General features: G+C 40.8%; 1 protein-coding gene and 1 long non-coding RNA gene across 2 annotated transcripts in view; one reads left to right on the top strand and one right to left on the bottom strand.

Annotated features, from left to right (window-relative positions):
• ST18 (ST18 C2H2C-type zinc finger transcription factor) overlaps positions 1 to 19109 on the bottom strand; it is a 216468-nt gene that overhangs the window by 20653 nt on the left and 176706 nt on the right. Inside the window, exons 12-13 of the mRNA XM_075920711.1 lie at positions 10333 to 10578; positions 3538 to 3653 (exon numbers count right to left, since the gene is read on the bottom strand). Coding sequence (XP_075776826.1) covers positions 3538 to 3653; positions 10333 to 10578 — 362 coding nt within the window. The remainder of the gene's footprint in view (positions 1 to 3537; positions 3654 to 10332; positions 10579 to 19109) is intronic.
• Positions 1 to 19109, top strand: part of LOC112547091 (uncharacterized) — a 139548-nt gene that overhangs the window by 53492 nt on the left and 66947 nt on the right. The gene's annotated exons all lie outside the window — the stretch shown is intronic.

Here is a 19109-nt window from a genome sequence, read left to right as displayed (position 1 = left end):
CAACATCCCACTGCTCTTACCAGCTAATGTATTTAGCTCAAATTATATAGGTGGGTATTTCAATGCTACCTCTTGAGTTCAATCTTTGCTTATGGCCCCAATAAGGGTGGCGGGGGAAAGGGCGGTGGGAGGGGTGTCATAAATTACATGATTAGTGTAGGTGGAGAAGCACTAAACAATTACTCCAAAGGAGTAAATAAATCTGAGTTAGAGGCTATACTACAAAATTATGACAACCTAATTTATGCCAGCATACAGATGCCATAGTTATTTAATTGCTTGTGTGTATGTGCACCCACTTTTCTCCTTGTGTTGGCAGGAGACATATTTAAGTGAAGACACTTCCACACTTAGGTCAATGCAAGGCAGCTAACATTGACCTGACTGTGTTGTACAGACCAAGTCTTACTCATCGAGGCACGGTTCTCATTTATCCTTATATCCCTATATACTGCTCTAGCAAGTCTAAAGCAAAATGGGTGGAGTGTGGATGAAGTATGTGCACACACATTTTAAGTCTCTTAAAGCTGTTGAAGCAGTATAACGGATCTTTAAAGTACCTGCAAATCAGGTGTTGAGGAGCTTATTCATTGTTGCTCTATCAGGGTCTCAAAGCAGCCAAATGTGCTCCTCCAGTGTAGAGGAGCCCCCAATCGGCCTCAGATTTGCAGGACGTGTATGGACATGACATTTCTATGGCCTAACTATTTCCAGTTTCTGGAATGACCTACTGGGGCAATTGGAAATCATCCTCCATGTATAGATAATTTTTTTTCAAGTGCCTATACCATTATAAGAACTTAGCATGCTGGAGCCACTTGTCCAGATGTACTCACTTAGCTTTAGGCACAGTGGGCTCACAGTTAATACTGCCTCCAGTGTCACCTATCAATTCTTTATCCAATATATTAAAATGCTGTTTAATTGTCTGGACTGGTGCATTGTAGCTACACTTTGCCATGCCTATGTTTTAAAACTGGATGCAATTCTTTTGAGTAATCTGATAATATGGTGAAGAAAGGACACCCAATTATTATGAAAAGAAGGAAAATGTTTTTATTGACATTTGGAAATCCGCCCATACCCCCAAGTAATAGACATCATAAAAGGAAAGACATTAGTGTTTTTAATAAATTCACAACTGTTTGTTGTTGTTGTTTGTTGTTTTAAAAGAGGCAAAATAAACTCAAGCCAGAGGCCTCTTAGGTCATGACCTGCAATTGCAGATACAATATGGTGAGCAGCCAGTATGCAGATTGCACTACAAGAGGTGAAAGAATCACTCTACAGAGCTTTCCCGTAGGAACCGTAATTTCCAGAGACAGTGATTGTCTCTCTCTGACTCAGTGCCACTGAGTCTGCAAAGCAAATAGCAGGACAAGGGTTGATGTCATGGAGTTCAGCTGTGAATGGGTCTGCACTGATGTACTATGGACTATTATCAATAAGTGGTGCAGACTGCTTTTGTCTTGAGGCGCCTACCAGAGTTGGGAGATAGAGAGAAAAACAGAAATGAAATATGTATACTGAGTCCCAGGTGAATATTAAATTAGAGACAGAGCAGTGTATGGATTTCAAAAAATGTTTTAGATGTTGACAATGTTTTGATGTGAATCCAAAGATTTTTCAAGGAGCGTAGCCAGGATTTTAAGACATGATTAGTGGTCCTGGGTGTCCAACAAGGGACAGCTGAAAGAGGCCCTTCCAGAAGGTAGGTAATCGGCTTTTTCTGAAAACAAGGCTCCTCTGGGGATTTTCAAGCTGGGCACCCAAAATCACTAGTCATTTCTGAAACTCTTGGTTTGAGTATGCAAACTGGCTACTGGCATTATACATGTAAACAGATCAGTGAAAAACATGACCTCTAGTTAATCATTTTAAATAATCCGCTTGTTTGGAAGGTCTCAAATCTAATTCTTCTCATACTGATCAAACTAAGTTATTAAACAACTTTCTTAATCAGCACAGATACTGCTCTGTTCCCTGCTACTTGAAACAAATCTGTATAAGCCACAGTTGGTTTTGATTTTTATTGTTTTAAAAAGGAGAGAGCCAAGTGACCCTTCTGTGTTATTCTATATGTTTCCAAAACTGTGTCACTTTATCAGATAACAAACTGGCTTAGTTTATGTTAATGCCCAAAAGCTGCTTCAATTTCCTATTTTAAATCTATTTTTTTAAATAAAAATGAGACATAGTATAGTTCAGCTTGTGCCAGTAAGGGAACAGTTTGTTTATACTCTAACCACCTTGAACAAGGACTGTTTCTTCATCTATGTTCAGTACAGTGCAGCATCTGTGGTTACTGCATTACAAATACTAACAACAAGGACATGCAGACAGGAAATGACTCTACGGCAGACCACCCCCATTCATTTGTGGGTCCAGCTCTAGGACACAGGCCATCTTGCAAATAATGAAGGGGACTCTGGGCCTGAATTTCCACTCACTGAATTTTACACTGTTTTAACTTCAAGGGCTTCAGTGGAGCTTCTGCTGAGTTACATTAATGTAAGTGAGAAGAGAATCACTCCTGTATGTTGAGGATTTGGGTAGAACGACAGTTAATTGTTATTTCCTGCACAAGAGACTTTTTCTATTTTGCTTTAAAACATTTTGCCCATTCATCAATCACATTTTGTTGTTCAGCATCTGGAGGATACAGAATGTACCTGGGGACAATTCTACTTAATGGAGGGTTTTCCCCCCATGTTTCTTACATTCAGCACCAGCATTTAGCAAGTCTTAACTCCTTTTTTTTACGAAAAATTAAAGAAACAGCTAAGGTTTCCTTGGAACGATCCTTTAACGAAAAGCAGTTGAATTTATCTTCAGGCTGTATTACTCCCATGCATAATGTAATATATGTGTATGGATGCTAATTTTCCATGATCCTATAGAAGGACAGCATGCATCTTAGAACTACACCCATGGTGACATCTATATGCTATTCTGACATAGTCATCATTACTCTCATTGCCTTTAGCTATTAATCTTTTCTGAGTTTGCCCATGATTCTCTGCAGATAGGCAGGATTGAGTCCTTAGTGAGTTGTTTGTCTTTGTGGTCTATATTTTTTTTACCTGCTCTCCATCTTTTAAATCCTGTTCTGGATTCCTACACAAAATCACGGCGGGGGTCTTCCTGGAGGATGGAAGGGAATAAAACCTGTTTTCCCAATCAGTAAGAGGAGTCCCAAAACTGCCACTCTGAAACCATTAATACAATCCATGTGCGTAATAGTGGCTGCTGCCATTTTATTACCTCAGTTCCTGAGAGATGGGGTCAGACAGTAAAGCTATACAGTCATGAATCTGCCAGCCAGGTCTACAGACCTCTGCTGACTTGCCTTGGCTATATACCTCACTATTACCTAGCCTGAAGGAGCCACAGTGGAACACTCCTGTGTAGGAAGCAGTGGGTGCAGAATTCCCCTGCAGCATTCCTACAAAGCAACCGACTATAGGCATTCTGCTGTGCTCAGTATCCTTGGTCTCCGCAGAGGAGGAAAAAGGAAAACAACATTTTGTGACTCACGTGATGAGTTCCTTTTTGAGATCTCTCACATGGAGCTTGGGTTTTGGACTCGGTATGGAGACATCTCCTGGATACTTTTTTTCCTCCAGGTTTTCTGGGGAGCTCAATGGATCTTTCTGGAATATCAGACAAAAATGTCACAAAGGGTGTTTTTTCTCTTCATGGTCTTTCTTATAATCAACCAATCCTTTGATTTTGTGGGGAGAAAAACATTTCTTGAAGAACATACAAGCAAAATGATCTAAGCTTTCAGCAGAGGTGGATATATGATAAAAGAGGAATATGTCTTATTTTTATATATTGAGGGAGAGATGTTTTCCTTCTGCAGTGAGTTGTGAAATAATTCCTAGAGGTCTGGAGGCCACCAGGGTCTTGAAGTTCTGACCTGAGTAAACAGGGATTACATTTGGAAAATAACAATGCAAACAAAAGAAAAATCCATAGAGAAAAGAAGGGAGACAGTACTAAAAAATTGTCTAGAAAATTACTGAACATTTTGAGTTACAGAACTCATAATTTTCTAAGGGAGAGGTTACTCTAACTTTCTTCTGCAAATAAATCACGGTGCTATTGTATTCTGTACACATAAATATGATTGTACAGGTTGGACCTCCCTGATCTGGCACACTTGGGGCCTGACTGGCCTGGGATGAGAGATTTTGCTGGAGGAGGGGAGGTCATTTCTGGCTCCCCCTTGCCCTGCATCAGCCACTAGCCTCCTGCCCAACTCCCCCTTGCTACCAGCCTTGCTGTCCTTCTGGTCCCCCCCCATCTCCTTCCTGGTTATTCTGGACAGCCCAGCTCCCTGCCCACTGGGATCCTGTCCCCACTGAGTTGCCCCATTGTAGTGTGCTGAGCACCCAGCCCTGCTGGGCAGCTCCACTGGGTTGTGACTAGCTGCCCACTTGCAATGCACTAGGCAGCCCAGCAGCGGGGAGTCCAGCTACCAGCCCTCCACCGGGACTCTGGTCCTGGAACACCCATGGTCATGCCAGATAATAGATGTTGCCGGATCAGGGAGTCCTGGATTACAGAGGTTCAACCTGTGCCGTGTACAAATAAATCATTCAGCTGCAATCCAGGAGATGTAAATGCAAAACTCCACGAGGAGTAACGGTAGTTCGAACTAGGAAGCCTAGTTCGAACTACCTAGTTCGTGCCCCGTGTAGCCGTGCTGCACGGGGTTCGAACCAGCGGGGTTTTAAAAATGGCGGCGCCCCGCTTATGCAAATGAAGCCCGGGAAATTCAAATCCCGGGCTTCATTTCCAAGTGCGGTATGCCTACATTACCCCGCTAGTTTGAACTAGCGGGGTAGTGTAGACATACCCCCTGAGAGTTATGGGGTGATGTTTTAATCTTATCCATATAGTAGAGTCTTGTTATGAAAAAAAAAAAATCACAAATACTCTTTGCAATTTTCTTGGACAGCACAACCGTAGGAATGGGTCTTTAATTCTAACCTGGCCTCTTCATTTGTAGATATAAATTTAAATGTTACCATCTGTTGTTTAGTTGCTTAAGGGATGTTACGGAGCCATGGTAGTCCCTCAATTGAAAAAGCATTTTGAAAATCTGAAATATTGAATGCACATTACAATTTCACTCTCTGAAGACTTCTGTTTTTCAAATGTCATTGCCTCAAAATGACTTGGTCTGGAAAGTTCAAGATTGTGTTCTCGTCATTGAGGACTATTGGCTTTGACATTTTTTGGTTAAGTAGTTCATTTGTGAGAGATTCATTAGAAATATGTGAACATGGAAAATTGTCACTTAGAGGATCTCCAGGACTGGAGAGAACCACAGGGTCAGGGACTTTTGTGGAACTGATAGGCACAGAGCAAAGGGAGCAGCAAGAATATGAGTGAATGTGGACTGCAAATGAAGCTTCTGCTGGGCTGCTAGAACAAGTTGCATAGTGGAAGTGCTGAGAGCCATTGAACCCAGCTGTAAACACTGTGTATAATGGAAACCACTTCATGCCAGGGGTGTGGCTGCATCCCTGTATCAAGAGTTCCAGCACCTTTGAGCCTCTACCTCATGGGAGAATTGCTTCTTATAACACTTCCATATATTTCACAGTTTTGGCAGCTCACCTATGCCAATTTGTAGCTGGTTCCGTACATGACTTCCTTCTGCTTTCTCGTGCTGGCTAACTATTGTCTATAACTCTGGTTATACATAAACACATATAAACTTTGTGATATTCTTGATAAATCAACAACTGCCAATTTTTACAACTGCATGGCTGTGTCTAGACTGCATCCCTTTTCCGTAAAAGGGATGCAAATTAGACACAGCGAAATTGCTAATGAAGCGAGGATTTAAATCCCCCCCCACTTCATTTGCATAAAAATGGCTGTCGCTTTTTTCCGGCTCAGAGCTTTGCCGGAAAAAAGCGCCAGTCTAGATGAGGATCTTTTGGAAAAAAAAGCCTTTTCCAAAAGATCCCTTATTCCTTATTTTAAGAGGAATAAGGGATCTTTCAGAAAAGGCTTTATTTTCCGAAAGATCCGTGTCTAGACTGGCGCTTTTTTCTGGCAAACCTCCTAGTCGGAAAAAAGCGGCAGCCATGTTTATGCAAATGAAGCGGGGGAGATTTAAATCCCCGCTTCATTTGCAATTGCGATGTGTCTAATTTGCATCCCTTTTACGGAAAAGGGATGCAGTCTAGACACAGCCCATGTGTTTAGGAATCTCTTCATATGGTACTATAACTAACATAGAGAATACCTGTTTTTGTTCATTTTTTCTACACACTTTTTCATGGTAATTGTTAATACTTTTAAATGGAGGAAAGTCAATTCATATTTTAGACTTTAGGGATTTTTTTCCTAAAGGAAAATTTCAGATAAAGACAATCTTAAAAGTGTAATTATCTATTACTTTACTTCTGTTAAATTTTAATTGATATAACTATTCATTAAAAATAATTAAAAAGAAAATATAAAAACCTAAACCTCTGAAGGTAAATACAATTTGGAGCTAACATTAAAAAGCAACATTTGAAAATCAGGAAATTTAAAAAATATTGTTCAAAAGCCTAAATATCAGAGTTTTGCTGTTGATTTCAAACTGATCAGCATTTCACTCAACTTGATCTCTGCCCTTTACTCTGACCACTTTTCCTTATCTACTTTTCAAGGGCAAACTGTTGACTCTTACTAACAGCACGTCAGCACTGCAACAGCCTATGACGAAGTGCAAAAGAAAGACGTGTTTTAAAGGGTAGCATATAACATGAAAAAGGTGCTAATTCAGGGGGTAATAAAGGATCTGCCTTTTCCTGTTGATATTCTATAGTATAGTTCTGAGGAAGGATAGAGACAAACATTTAAACTGATAATTTTCTGTTAGAGTTTGGGAAATACTGTCATTATTCAAGCAGCATGAAATTCTGGGGGCTGGAGAAGTTAAATATTGCTGTAGTAGCTAGAAGGGAGGCCTGATACAAAGGGGCCATGCAGAAAGACAGTGAAGCTTCTAGGATGCCAGGGGAGGCTGGAAGAGGCAAACTAGCTATGTTCATGGCCAGCTGGTCTTTGACCATGCAGATCCACTGGCAATAAACACATGTTCATTGGTGCCTGAGTAGATAGTTCTGTCCATATGCTGCATTAGCAGCTGTAAGCTACTATTGCAAGTCGGAGCAGTGAATTCCTTCCTTGGCTTCACATTCATAGGCTGAGCATGTAGATCAGGTACCGGTACCTACACTGTGCAGTTCTCTAGTGGATTTAGTCTTTTTGTGTGTGACATAAATGCTTCATAGCATGGGTCAAGGAAACGCCCCCCAGTCACTACCCATCCCTCTTTTGCACTTATGTTAAGAGAGAATGGGTGGCTACTTGTCTCAGCTAATTATGTGCAGAGTACAATTTACTTTTTCTATTTCAAGACAGCTGAGTTAGAATAAAATGTTATTAGCATTCTAAAGTACATCAGACTTAAGAAATCAGAACCAGTATAATAGGTCCATATTCTACAAAGTGTGTGTGTGTGTGGGGGGGGGGGATGTATGTGTGTGTGTGTGTGTGTGTATTCACGGACGGGCACCAAAGAAAGCAAGCGAGCAATGAAGTTCCATTAATGTACAGATGGAAGTTTATATTGATTTCAGCAAAGACCAGAACATAATGATAACATGAATAACAGATAATAGCATCTGGCACTTTTAACATTTTTAAGCCCTTAAATCTTTGGAGAACTGACAGTTGAACTAAACTGACAGCTCTGGTTATTTCTCGGTGCTTTCCTTTTTAGAGAAATTTTGAGCTTTTTCCAAATTCAGGATTTTTTTTTTAGGGGGCATCTGGACAGGCTATTTTGCTGAAAGAAAGAGAGACAATATTTTCTGGAAATTACCACCAAAATTAAGCAACTGTTGTGCATATGAACCAGATAACAATGAATTAGAAATAGATATTATCATTCATTTGCTTTGCATGGGGATGACTGCCAGGCTTTGCTTTGCAAAACAGAGCCATTGGCCCTCTGACTGCTGGACGTGTCAATGTTCTCTGGGAGCAGAAGTGCTCAGAGCAGAGGTCTTGGTCCAGAGCCCTGACGAGGAACACATTTTACACAATGCAATCCATTCAGGTGGAGGGGTGCAAAGATGGCTTTATGCTCAACTTTGTGGCCTCCTCAGCGATATCACCAATGCTGCTGATACTGTGCATAGGGCCCATCCTCACATCACAATTGGCCGAATTCTAGCCATGCCCCTTTCCCTCTAGCCACAATCCCTTTTCTATGCTTTGCTGGCAGCAGGGAGGAGGAGTGGCATGAGAGTCTCGATGCCAGGTCTGCAGTACCAGCGCATTCCCTGGCAGGGAGACAGTGCTCTCCAGGCTGGACATACCTGCTGGCAATGCAGCACAAAGTGGCCATATTGCAGGGAAGAATCTGATCCCCTTGCTTACAATAGGACACACGATCTAAGCCACTCTGCAATCTCTGTCTCTTCGAAATAAAAATTGCCTTTCCAGACTCTTAACCCTGGGTTACAGATAAGCACCAGCACAGTGAGGGTCGCCGTACTTGGCTCTCAAGGACATGACAGCTACTGTCTGATCACCTAAACCCTTGACAGCCTGTCTTGTGGAGTCTCATCTCGGCAGCTGCCTGAACCTATTCTGAGAGTTTTCTGTTCAATTGACTGATACCCCTTTCCTTCCAGGCATTTTGAAATAATAGGGGTGAATCCACATCCTCAGCTTGGAATGGCTTTATCCTTACTGAATATGTTTATTAAAGTTCACCAATCATGATAATTTAGATAAAAAAACCCATGGCTATAAAAACCCAGTGCTGAGGTGTTATGATTTTACTGCATACAAATACAAATGGGATGGCCATATATTTGTCCCTGAACTAAAACTAATACTAAAACATGTACAAATGTACATGCCTGAGCTATAGGAAAGCTTGGGGCTAAAACAGAACTCTGCAGCTCAGGCCCATCTTTGTTAATTACCAAGATTTCATTTAGTTAGCTGTCTATGCATATCGTTCACCGCGATAACAAATCTAACCAACCCCCCTCTGCATCCTATTCTGGCAGTGAAGTTCAAGAGAAACATGCAGAAAAAAAATTAAAAGAAATAAGAAAACCAAAGGACAATGTGCTGCCAACATTCAATAAAAAAAACATGAAGGGGGCAAAACAGACAGACACTTAAAGCAAGATAATTATTAGCACTTGGCTCTTCAGGACTTGACAGCTATCATATGACCACCTAACACTTGGCAGCCTATCTTGTGGAGTCTCATTGTGACAGCTGTCTGTACCCATCATGAGAGTTAGTTTTGTGAGATTTATTTAGGTTTTTGTGTTTTGGGGCTGTTTATTTCAATTGAAATCCCCTAATTCCAGCAATATATCAGGGAGTGTGAATTTCTGGAATTTTAATCTCAGACTTCTATCTGGACCTTTGCATCCTGCTAGACTCACAATAGGATGATGAGATGTCTGGAATACACAAAGTAATAAAGTTGCTTGAAAGAAATACACTACACTTCAAAATTATACTTTGACATTTTTTAAAAAGAGCAAAAATGAATCACAATTAGATCATGATGCTCCAGCTACTGGAACGCAGGGTTATATTTTTAAAAATGGGTTCTAATTTTGGGTGCCTTAAGTCAGAGGTTCTCAAACTTCTTCACACTATGTTCCCCTGTCTGATAGCAAAAATTATTACACTATTCCAGAAGGGAGGACTGAAGTCTGAGTCCCACTGCTCTGTGTGGGGGGAAAGCTGAAACCCAAGGCCTTCAGCCCCAGACAAGGGGCTGTAATCTGAGCCCTGTCCAGCAGGGCTGAAGCCTTCATGCTTTGGCTTTGATTCTGGGGTGGAGCTCAAGCGTTAGCCCTGGTCCCCAGGCAGGAAGCCGGCCCTCGCAAACACATTGAAATGGGATTCCAGCAGGCAGTTTGAGAACCAGTGCCTTAGGTTATGGAGGTTGAGAGACTTACATGCACCCATTATTTCAGTGGAAATGAATGGTTGGTACAAGTGCTCGGCACTTCTAAAAGTCAGGTGTTTGGGCCAAGATTTTCATAAGTGACGAATGATTTTGTGTGCTCTATTAGAGACACTATTAAAGCTGGCCTGATTACTACAAAGTTAAGCTGTATCAAATGGACTCTTCCAAATCAGTAGTCACTTTTGAACATTGAGGCCATGATGTCTCAAGCTGAGCATGTAAGCACCCAAGATTAGAGACCATTTTTGAAACGGGGCCGTAGTGTCAGTCCTTCAACTTCTTTAACTGACAAGCCGAAAAGATACCTCTTTCTCTTCCTCTTTCCTGCCATGTGTCTTGCTATAGTTGATTGGCGTATCCCAGCCCTCCTGTTCACAGAGAGCCTGATAGAAGGCCGCATTTACCAGAATGCTGCTTGTTTTGAAGGGAGAAGAGGAAGGAGTGGACAGTGCTGCGTTGGAAGAAATTAGAGGCATAACCTTGTCCTGGTTTCGGTTCTTTTTCATGCTCAAATCCAGAGTCCCATTTTCATCCACTGCTATCTCAGCTCCCTGATATACAAAAGGAAATAGAGAAATGTTTAGACAATGCACCGTCAGAGACTGCAGCCTAAACATGTGGTGCTTTTAACGGATCATTGTAAAAGCATGCTTTTATTTAAATGTATCTGAATCTAAAACCAGCTTTTAGATTTACATCAGTTAATGTTTAATTCTTAGGAAGACTTAAGTGTGACCTCAGTAATGCTCATCAGGCTGCTGAGCTTAAACATAGTTAGTAGCATTTAAATAAGATGCTTCTAAAATGTAAACTATACACACCAAATCTGAGTTTATTTAAAAAAAGTTTAGCTTTAAATCTTCTTGATCTTTTTACTCTTAGAGAGAACTCTGACCCCAATTCACAGTTAAAAGCTTAGTTCATCAACAGTATTATTGTTACATTTCCACCATCTCCTCCCTCCTGCCCTGGAAATGTTACAACATCTGTAACATGGGGGAGGAAATATGCTAAAATGGGAGGAGAATTTTCCCTTGGTGTTTCATACTTCATTGAAAATAAAATATTGGCTTAATCAGAATTTGACTTGGGAAGCACCTTTTAAAAGAGTTGCCACAAAAAAAGGACCAGAGTGTGCCATTAAGATGCAGGCGTGCAATGGGAGCAGAGTAGAGGAGCCATATCGGCATACGGAGCGCTCCAGGAGGTATCACGTACACTCTCTGGCATGGATCAGGGATGCATCCACTGCAACATTATTTTGGGACATGCAGCATACACTCTCCTCTTGAAAGAGCTAGTTCTGCTGGCTAGTACGTGTGTGTACCCTGTGACAGGCCTCACCCTTGCCCCTCCCGCTCTCCTTATGCCAGCTTCAGCTCTGCTACAATTCCTGTACACAGGACAGTGCAGGGGCTGCTACTGCATCTCTTATGAGCACAGGGAAGGGAAAGCTGATCACAAAATAATTCCCTTCTAGAAGCTGACCACAAAATGACATTATGATTTAGGCAAGGGCTGGCCCTTGTTGTTGTCAGCACAAGAAGAAGCAATCCAGCTTTCTCCCTTCCTGTTGGGTCTCCTCAGCTCTGAACATATACCATGCATGTGCCTCGCCTGTCTACAGCCTTTTTTAAGAAATTACATACCGTCTCCCTATCACCTGTTTGTGAGGGTCTCCACTCCCTCTGGGGATGATACCATATATAGACTGAAAAGCCATGAGGTGGTGCCAAATGGCCCCTTTCCAATCAAGGAGAAATGTTCTATGTGTGTGGATGGGGGACAATTAGGAGGATCAGCTCTGCCACAACTCAGAGTTATTAGTAATATGGGCCCATGGAAGGAGAACACTGGTTGCAGGTTGTGACTATGTATGGCTTTCCTGCCTCTGGAACAGCAAGGATCTCTGTAGTCCCATTGCATGGATTGCCCAGGCCAACCCTGGCTTTGGGGTTGTGGACTGATCTCAGAGTAAAGATGACTTAACTGGTAGCAAGTACAAAGATGTCTGCAGTTAACACCATATGTTACTATTGTTATTGTTTCATTATTTGTATTGCAGAAGGGCCCACATGCTCCAGTAAGGGTTTGAGGCCCAAAGGTGCTAGGTACTTTATAACCATAGTAAGAGACAGTCACTTCCTCAAAGAACTTACAATACAATACAATGGGATGGGGAGTTCTGCTTCAGTGCTGATGGCAGGATAGGCCATCCTGGCTGGATTCACACTGGGAACAGGCGCGACCCAATGGCACCATTTTCAAAGATAAAATGAAGTCACAGCACCCATTTCACCATGGTGACTTCCACATGGTGATCCATTTCAAATCATGGCACCAGCAGCAGTAATTTCATTTTGTAAGGAGTCCAAAGATTAGTAACATAATTATCAACTATCTGGCCTTTATATGTATTTAAAGGTGATCCAACAATTCAGAGTTAATATTGCCCATCTTTCTTCAGCAAAAGAAGGCAGTTCCCTCAAGTGTATTTGTGGCAGGCTGCAAAAGTAGGAGGTGGCCAGTGAGGCCTACATTTTCAAAAACTAGGTGTGATTTGGGTGGGTCAGTTATAGGTGTCCAGCTTTAGACACCTTAAAGGGAGCCAATCTTCACAACAACTGAGCAACTCCTCCTCCCGTTTCTGAAAATCAGGCTTTTAGAAGATGGCTTAAGTTAGGCACTTGAGACCAAAACATACAAAATCACAAAGTGTAGAAGAATTTAATAATCAAACTCTCACTTTGGGGCTCTCTTTCTACTGACAAGCCCCAAGCCTAAGAAAGACACTAGCCTAGTTCCATTTAGAAACTCAAAGGCATCACTTGTATTTGTTTCTCTTGCATGACAAAGTTCACATTTTCAGTTGCTCAGATTAAGAGAGATATGTGTTATTATATTTATGGCAAGTAAATACACTTCTAATATGTTCATACTAAGACGCTTTGGTTATATCTTTCTGCCCCTTTTTAGTAAATAGTTTAATCTCCTGTGATAGTTTTAAGCCCTGAATTTGACAGTAGAGCTTATCCTGGATAATAACTTAGTAACCACAACATCTTATGCCATCTGTATAATATCAAATACATTTTTATACCAGCATTAATAAACCTTAGTTACAAAAATCCAAGACATTAACTATATCACTGCCAAGTACATTCTCCAGGATATGACAATATAGCTTTGCCATGATTGCCCTGGCGTTTTTTGGCTTCACAGTTGGTATGTAACTATAGCAATGAAACAGAGCTACAGTAATCAAGTTTAATGACCAATGTAAAGTAAAATGCTAAATATTGTAGTTGGTGACATTTTTCATAATAAAAAAAAAACTTGAGTTAAGTCTGCCCAACCAGCATTCACATAAAATTCCAGACCTCTGTGACAGATGGCTTAGGAGAAGATGCCATGTGACTGGGCTGCAGTACTTTTATGGTGCAAAAAAACATAAATAGTGCAGATTCTCTGTCACTGACAAAATATCAACTACTCTGAAGGCGACAACAACAAAAAATGGAACACAAGCAATCATAGTCCATCCAACTGAAATTGCAGATTGCAAAATGTCAGGAAATATAGATCATCACTGGAAATAAGGCATAATTCAATGCACCAATGAGATTTGATGGATGGGAAGAACATTTATTGATGTGGTTATTGAGAGATTTTCACACAGAAGTTGGGTTGTGCAACACAGACTTAACTCCGACCAGAAAAAGCATGAATTGTATGCATTTGTGAAGCAGTATACAGATGGGGTTTAAGTGAGCTCACAGATGCACACAACAATTAAATATAGTCATGGAAAAATACCCCTTTTGTTTATAGTCGGATGGATCGCACATTTACAGCTTTTTATTTTGAACCCTTTGCTGCATTCATTGCAAACTCCGAATGGTGAGGAAAAACAGGATGGTCACAGAGACTTCCAATGTTCTTTCCTATTCTTATCCTACCTTCCTCTGAATATGTCTCCCTCACTTATTTTCCCAGTATTTATTTTAAAGGGGCATTATCGAGACAAAAATGCTAAAAGTTTTTGTTAGACTGAAATAAAAATAGAGTGAAGATGTATTTGACTTGGAACGGTTGGTTCCCTTTCTAAGAGCAATTGTGACTTCATTAAAGACCCAGTATTGATTCTATTGAAATTAACGAGGGCCAGTGCAGGCCTCTATTTGGTTTTACTCCATGTCGCCTTTCAAATATGCTCACCATAGCAATGTAAAATATACAAGTTCTTAGCATAAAAAGTGAAGTATATAAACGTCAGAATTTTAAAATTCATCTGGCTAACAAAGGATCAGGCATCCATTTCTGGGCACCACATTTCAAGAAAAATGTTGAGAAATTGGAGAAGGTCCAGAGAAGAACAACAAAAATGATTACAGTTCTAGAAAACAGGAGGGAAGATTGAAAGAACTGGGTTTGTATAGTTTGGAAAGAGAAGACGGAGAAGAGACATGATAGCATTTTTCAAGTACCTAAAAGGATGTTACAAGGATGGGGGAGAATAATTGTTCTCCTTGACCTCTGATGATAGGACAAGAAGCAGTAGGCTTAAATTACAGGTTTAGGTTGGACATTAGAAAAAAACATCCTACCCGTCGGGGTGGTTAAACAATGGAGTAAGTTGCCTAGGGAGGTTGTGGAATTTATTCTGGCACAAGCACTGTGGCCAGAGTCTACCCTTTTAATGGCTCTGGGGCTGAGGGAGAGGAGAGTAAGTTTTCCTGGTTGTGCCCAGAGTGGCCATCAGGGCTCCCTGGGAAGGGCTGGAGGCCCCTTATTTCAAATTAAGTGTCTATACAGCACTTATTTCGAAATAGCTATTTCAAATTTGGTGTTACTCTTGTAGAATGAGGTTTACTGAATTCGAATCCGCTATTTTGAATTAATTTTGAAATAGTGGTTTGCATGTATAGACGCTATTAACTTTGCTGTGTAGACATACCCTGAATCTATTATTCTAAGTGCCTGATTCTTCCCTATATTAAATCAGTTTGATACTGGTATAACTATAAAATGCCTGAGTCTGATCTCATTTATGCTGGTGTAAACCAGGAAACAATTCTGTGAAGATAATGGAGTGAAAACAGTACAAAACTAACACGAGACGAGAACCATACATTCAAGCTACTTCTGATTTCCTCCCATGTCAAGGAGAGTATAATCACCCTCACAAGTTTGAGAAGCAGCTGGAAAAAGGAATTTAGAATGAAAAATGAGAAAAAAATGACTAAAATGTATTTCCTTTTTTCCCTTAGGATCAATGTAGTAAAACCGATACAGCAGAAGTATGATGCTAATATGAATACCACATCATTTGCACACCAAAATTACTAGTGAACACTAGCAACTACACATCAAAGATTTAATAGTTGAGCTTTGTTGTGAGGTCTCACAATATGACTTTTTTATTTTAGAAAATATATTACAGAACATTTCCTAGTACGCTACAAAGTATTGCCAATAACCATGAAAATTGATCTACACTTATCTGCTAAACAAACAAGGTATGGTCCATCTGTGATGGATTTATCCCTTGTTTTTGTGTTTGTTGGCTCATTTGGTAGCTCACAATATTTAATATTCTGCAATGTCTCTAAAGTGACAGTTCCAATTTAAGCCTTGACCTTACAATTTGATCAGCGTGAAGCATGGCAACCATATGAATCGCATTGCACAATTGGGGCCTTACTGTAACAGTTAAGGGTTTCTATCCATTCTTTGAATGTCTACAGAAAGAAAGTCACCAGTTATTTAGTTTTTCCATTGTGCAATAGATGCACTTGAAAATCTCAGTTTGATTATGACCTATGCTAAAAACTCTCATTTTCAATATGAAAAATATATCTAGAACTAGTAATATATAAAATCACATTGAGTTCATTAAGTGTGCATATACGTTACTATTTGAATGTATTGATTGCTAATGTGCCAATGTTCAAGACATCATGCTGGTGCAGGGATACAATTGTAACATAAGAACACAAGAACGGCCGTACTGGGTCAGACCAAAGGTCCATCTAGCCCAGTATCCTGTCTACCGACAGTGGCCAGCACCAGGTGCCCCAGAGAGGGTGGACCAAAGACAATGATCAAGCGATTTGTCTCCTGCCATCCCTCTCCAGCCTCTGACAACAGAGGCCAAGGACACCATTTTATCCCCTGGCTAATAGCCTTTTATGGACCTAACCTCCATGAATTCATCCAGCTTCTCTTTAAACTCTATTATAGTCCTAGCCTTCACAGCCTCCTCTGGCAAGGAGTTCCACAGGTTGACAACACGCTGTGTGAAGAAGAACTTTCTTTTATTAGTTTTAAACCTGCTACCCATTAATTTCATTTGGTGTCCTCTAGTTCTTCTATTATGGGAACTAATAAATAACTTTTCTTTATCAGCCCTCTCCACACCACTCATGATTTTATAGACCTCTATCATATCCCCTCTCAGTCTCCTCTTTTCTAAACTGAAAAGTCCCAGTCTCTTTAGCCTCTCCTCATATGGGACCCGTTCCAAACCCCTAATCATTTTAGTTGCCCTTTTCTGAACCCTTTCCAAGGCCAAAATATCTTTTTTGAGGTGAGGAGACCACATGTAAGCACTTGAGTTATGATTCTACAAAGATTTATCACCCACACGCTTAACTTTAAACATTCAATTTATCTCACAGAAGAAATCTAGGATACTCAAATGCTTAAAGTTAAGCATGGGTGTAATTGTTTGCAGGAATGGGATCTTATGCCCCTCTCTCTCTCTCTCTCTCTCTCACACACACACACACACACACACACACACACACACACACACAGAGTTCCCAGCCGGAGCAATTTACAACCTAAGGAAAGAAAGAGAAGAACACTGCTAATCAGCATATTGTTTTTTTCTTCAGAAGGTCATGCCTGCCATTGGTCTTGTTCTGCAAGCAGATTGTTCTGTAGTTAGATCTTAAGATGCATGGCCTTAGGGACTTGTCTGGTAAGCATGCTGTCAATCAACTGCATTATCTATGTAGTTGATGCAGTTGTCATCATTGTCATCATCAATAGCCAAGAATGGACAGATGACATAGTTTATGTTTTCGGGTTTTGCTAAAAAAAAAAACCCCAGAATTCGAACTTCAAACATTTCAAGCAAGTGTCATTTTTTGTTTTTGTTCAAGGCACGGCATGCATATGCCATTTTGTCTAAACAGGTGGGAAAAACACCAAAACATTAAACAGAATTCTTGGCAAGCAGCAATGATGAGGCTAAAGATAGACTGTGCTGCTTGTGTCTACCTCTGTGAGTGGCAGCAGTGGTGATGGCTGTAAAATAGAGACAATTTCTGACAGGACATGCTACATGCACATGTGGTGCACTAGAGAATATGGGCCAGGCCCAGCTTCCTATGACCCAACTTACATCTGCTTCAGCGGAAGTTTGATTGGGCCCTACCTGCAGACAAATTATGTTGAGAGACTGTGATCATAGAATCATAGAAGATAGCATTTGGAAAAGACCTCAAGATGACAACTAGTCTAATTTCCTGCCCAAAGCAGGGCCAACTCCGACTAAATCATTCCAGCTAGGGCCTTGCCAAGCCTGGCCATGAAAACCTCTAACACCAGAGAAGTGAAATAGTTTTTTTCCTAATCTCCAATCTAGACCTCCTCCACAGTAGTTTAAGACCAATTCTCCTTGTTCTGTCATCTGCCATCACAGAACATCATTATTGGAATAAATTGCCAAGGGAGGTGGTGGAATCTCCCTCTCTGGAGATATTTAAGAATAGGTTAGATAGACATCTGTCAGGGATGGTGTAGACAGAGCGTGGTCCTGCCTTGAGGGTGGGGGGCTGGACTCGATGACCTCTCGAGGTCCCTTCCAGTCCTATTATTCTATGATTCTATGATCACCACTGAGAACAGCCTAGCTCCATCCACCTTGGAAGCCTCCTCATCACCTTTTCAGGTAGTTGAAGGCTGCTATCGAATCCCCTCCCATTCTTCTCTTTTGCAGATTAAATAAAATCAGTTCCCTCCGCCTCTCCTCATCAATCATGTGTCCCAGCCCCTAATTATTGACTCTCTTCAATTTGTTCATATCCTTTCTGTAGTGGGCGGGGGCCTCAAAACTGGATGCAATACTCCAGATGTAGCCTCACCAGTGCTGAATGAAGGGGTATCATCACTTGCAAATGGTTGCAAATGAATTGAGGGAACTTGGATTCCAAATTAATTTAGGCTAACGGTAATCCCAATCCATCATGAGGTAATTTTTATATTTCTCTATGATCTGTATATCACTTGCCACTATGCTACTTTTTTGGCCCAGATGACTGCTAAAATATAATGTTATTTTTCTCTTCCTTTATTTAGATTGGGCTATTCACCTTCCTTTCCCACTGAAACTTAGAAATGCAAGTTTTCCCAACATAGTTGAAGATATTCCAAATTCACTGAAAAATTGAAAGTTGCTATTTTTTAAAAAGAAAGAAATGTCATTGGGTATTTTCAAGTGAAAAATAATTCATTTCTGAGGCAAAAGGACAAGTACTTATGAAGTAATGAGCATGTTTCAGAAACCAAGATGCAAAATTTGGCAAACATGGAATAACCAGGAACAGCACTGGGAAACTCCTTTTACAGATTTGCACTTGGAGCTTCTCTAAGAGAAGAAATCCTGCCATAGCATCTGCATACATAGAATAAGCTTAATGCCACAGAGCCAATGCAGCTGCATCCACCCACATCACTCACCCCAACAAGATGTGCATTGTGCAATGATGGGCCAATACTTCAAGGCCAGGCAGGAGGTAAACACCCTTGCAAGACATGGAGCTTTGATCTTCAATGGCACCATGTTCACTGCATTATTTATTACCTTTTTGGCAAAAGGACACGATTTAAAAGCAGGGCCCATAGACCTGGAACTACACAGTCCTGAATTAAGCCCCTTGCACAAAAAATTTCAGGTGTAGCACTTATGTGAGCAGTCAGGGATGCACACAGGATTTTAAATTTGAGCCCTTTTGGAAAGCACATTTTATGTCCCCCACAAACTTGTTGCCCGCCATCTCAATGGCTCTGGGAG

This window comes from Pelodiscus sinensis, chromosome 2, assembly GCF_049634645.1.
Source record: "Pelodiscus sinensis isolate JC-2024 chromosome 2, ASM4963464v1, whole genome shotgun sequence".
NCBI lineage: Eukaryota > Metazoa > Chordata > Testudines > Trionychidae > Pelodiscus > Pelodiscus sinensis.
This window is presented reverse-complemented; position numbering and strand designations above follow the sequence as displayed.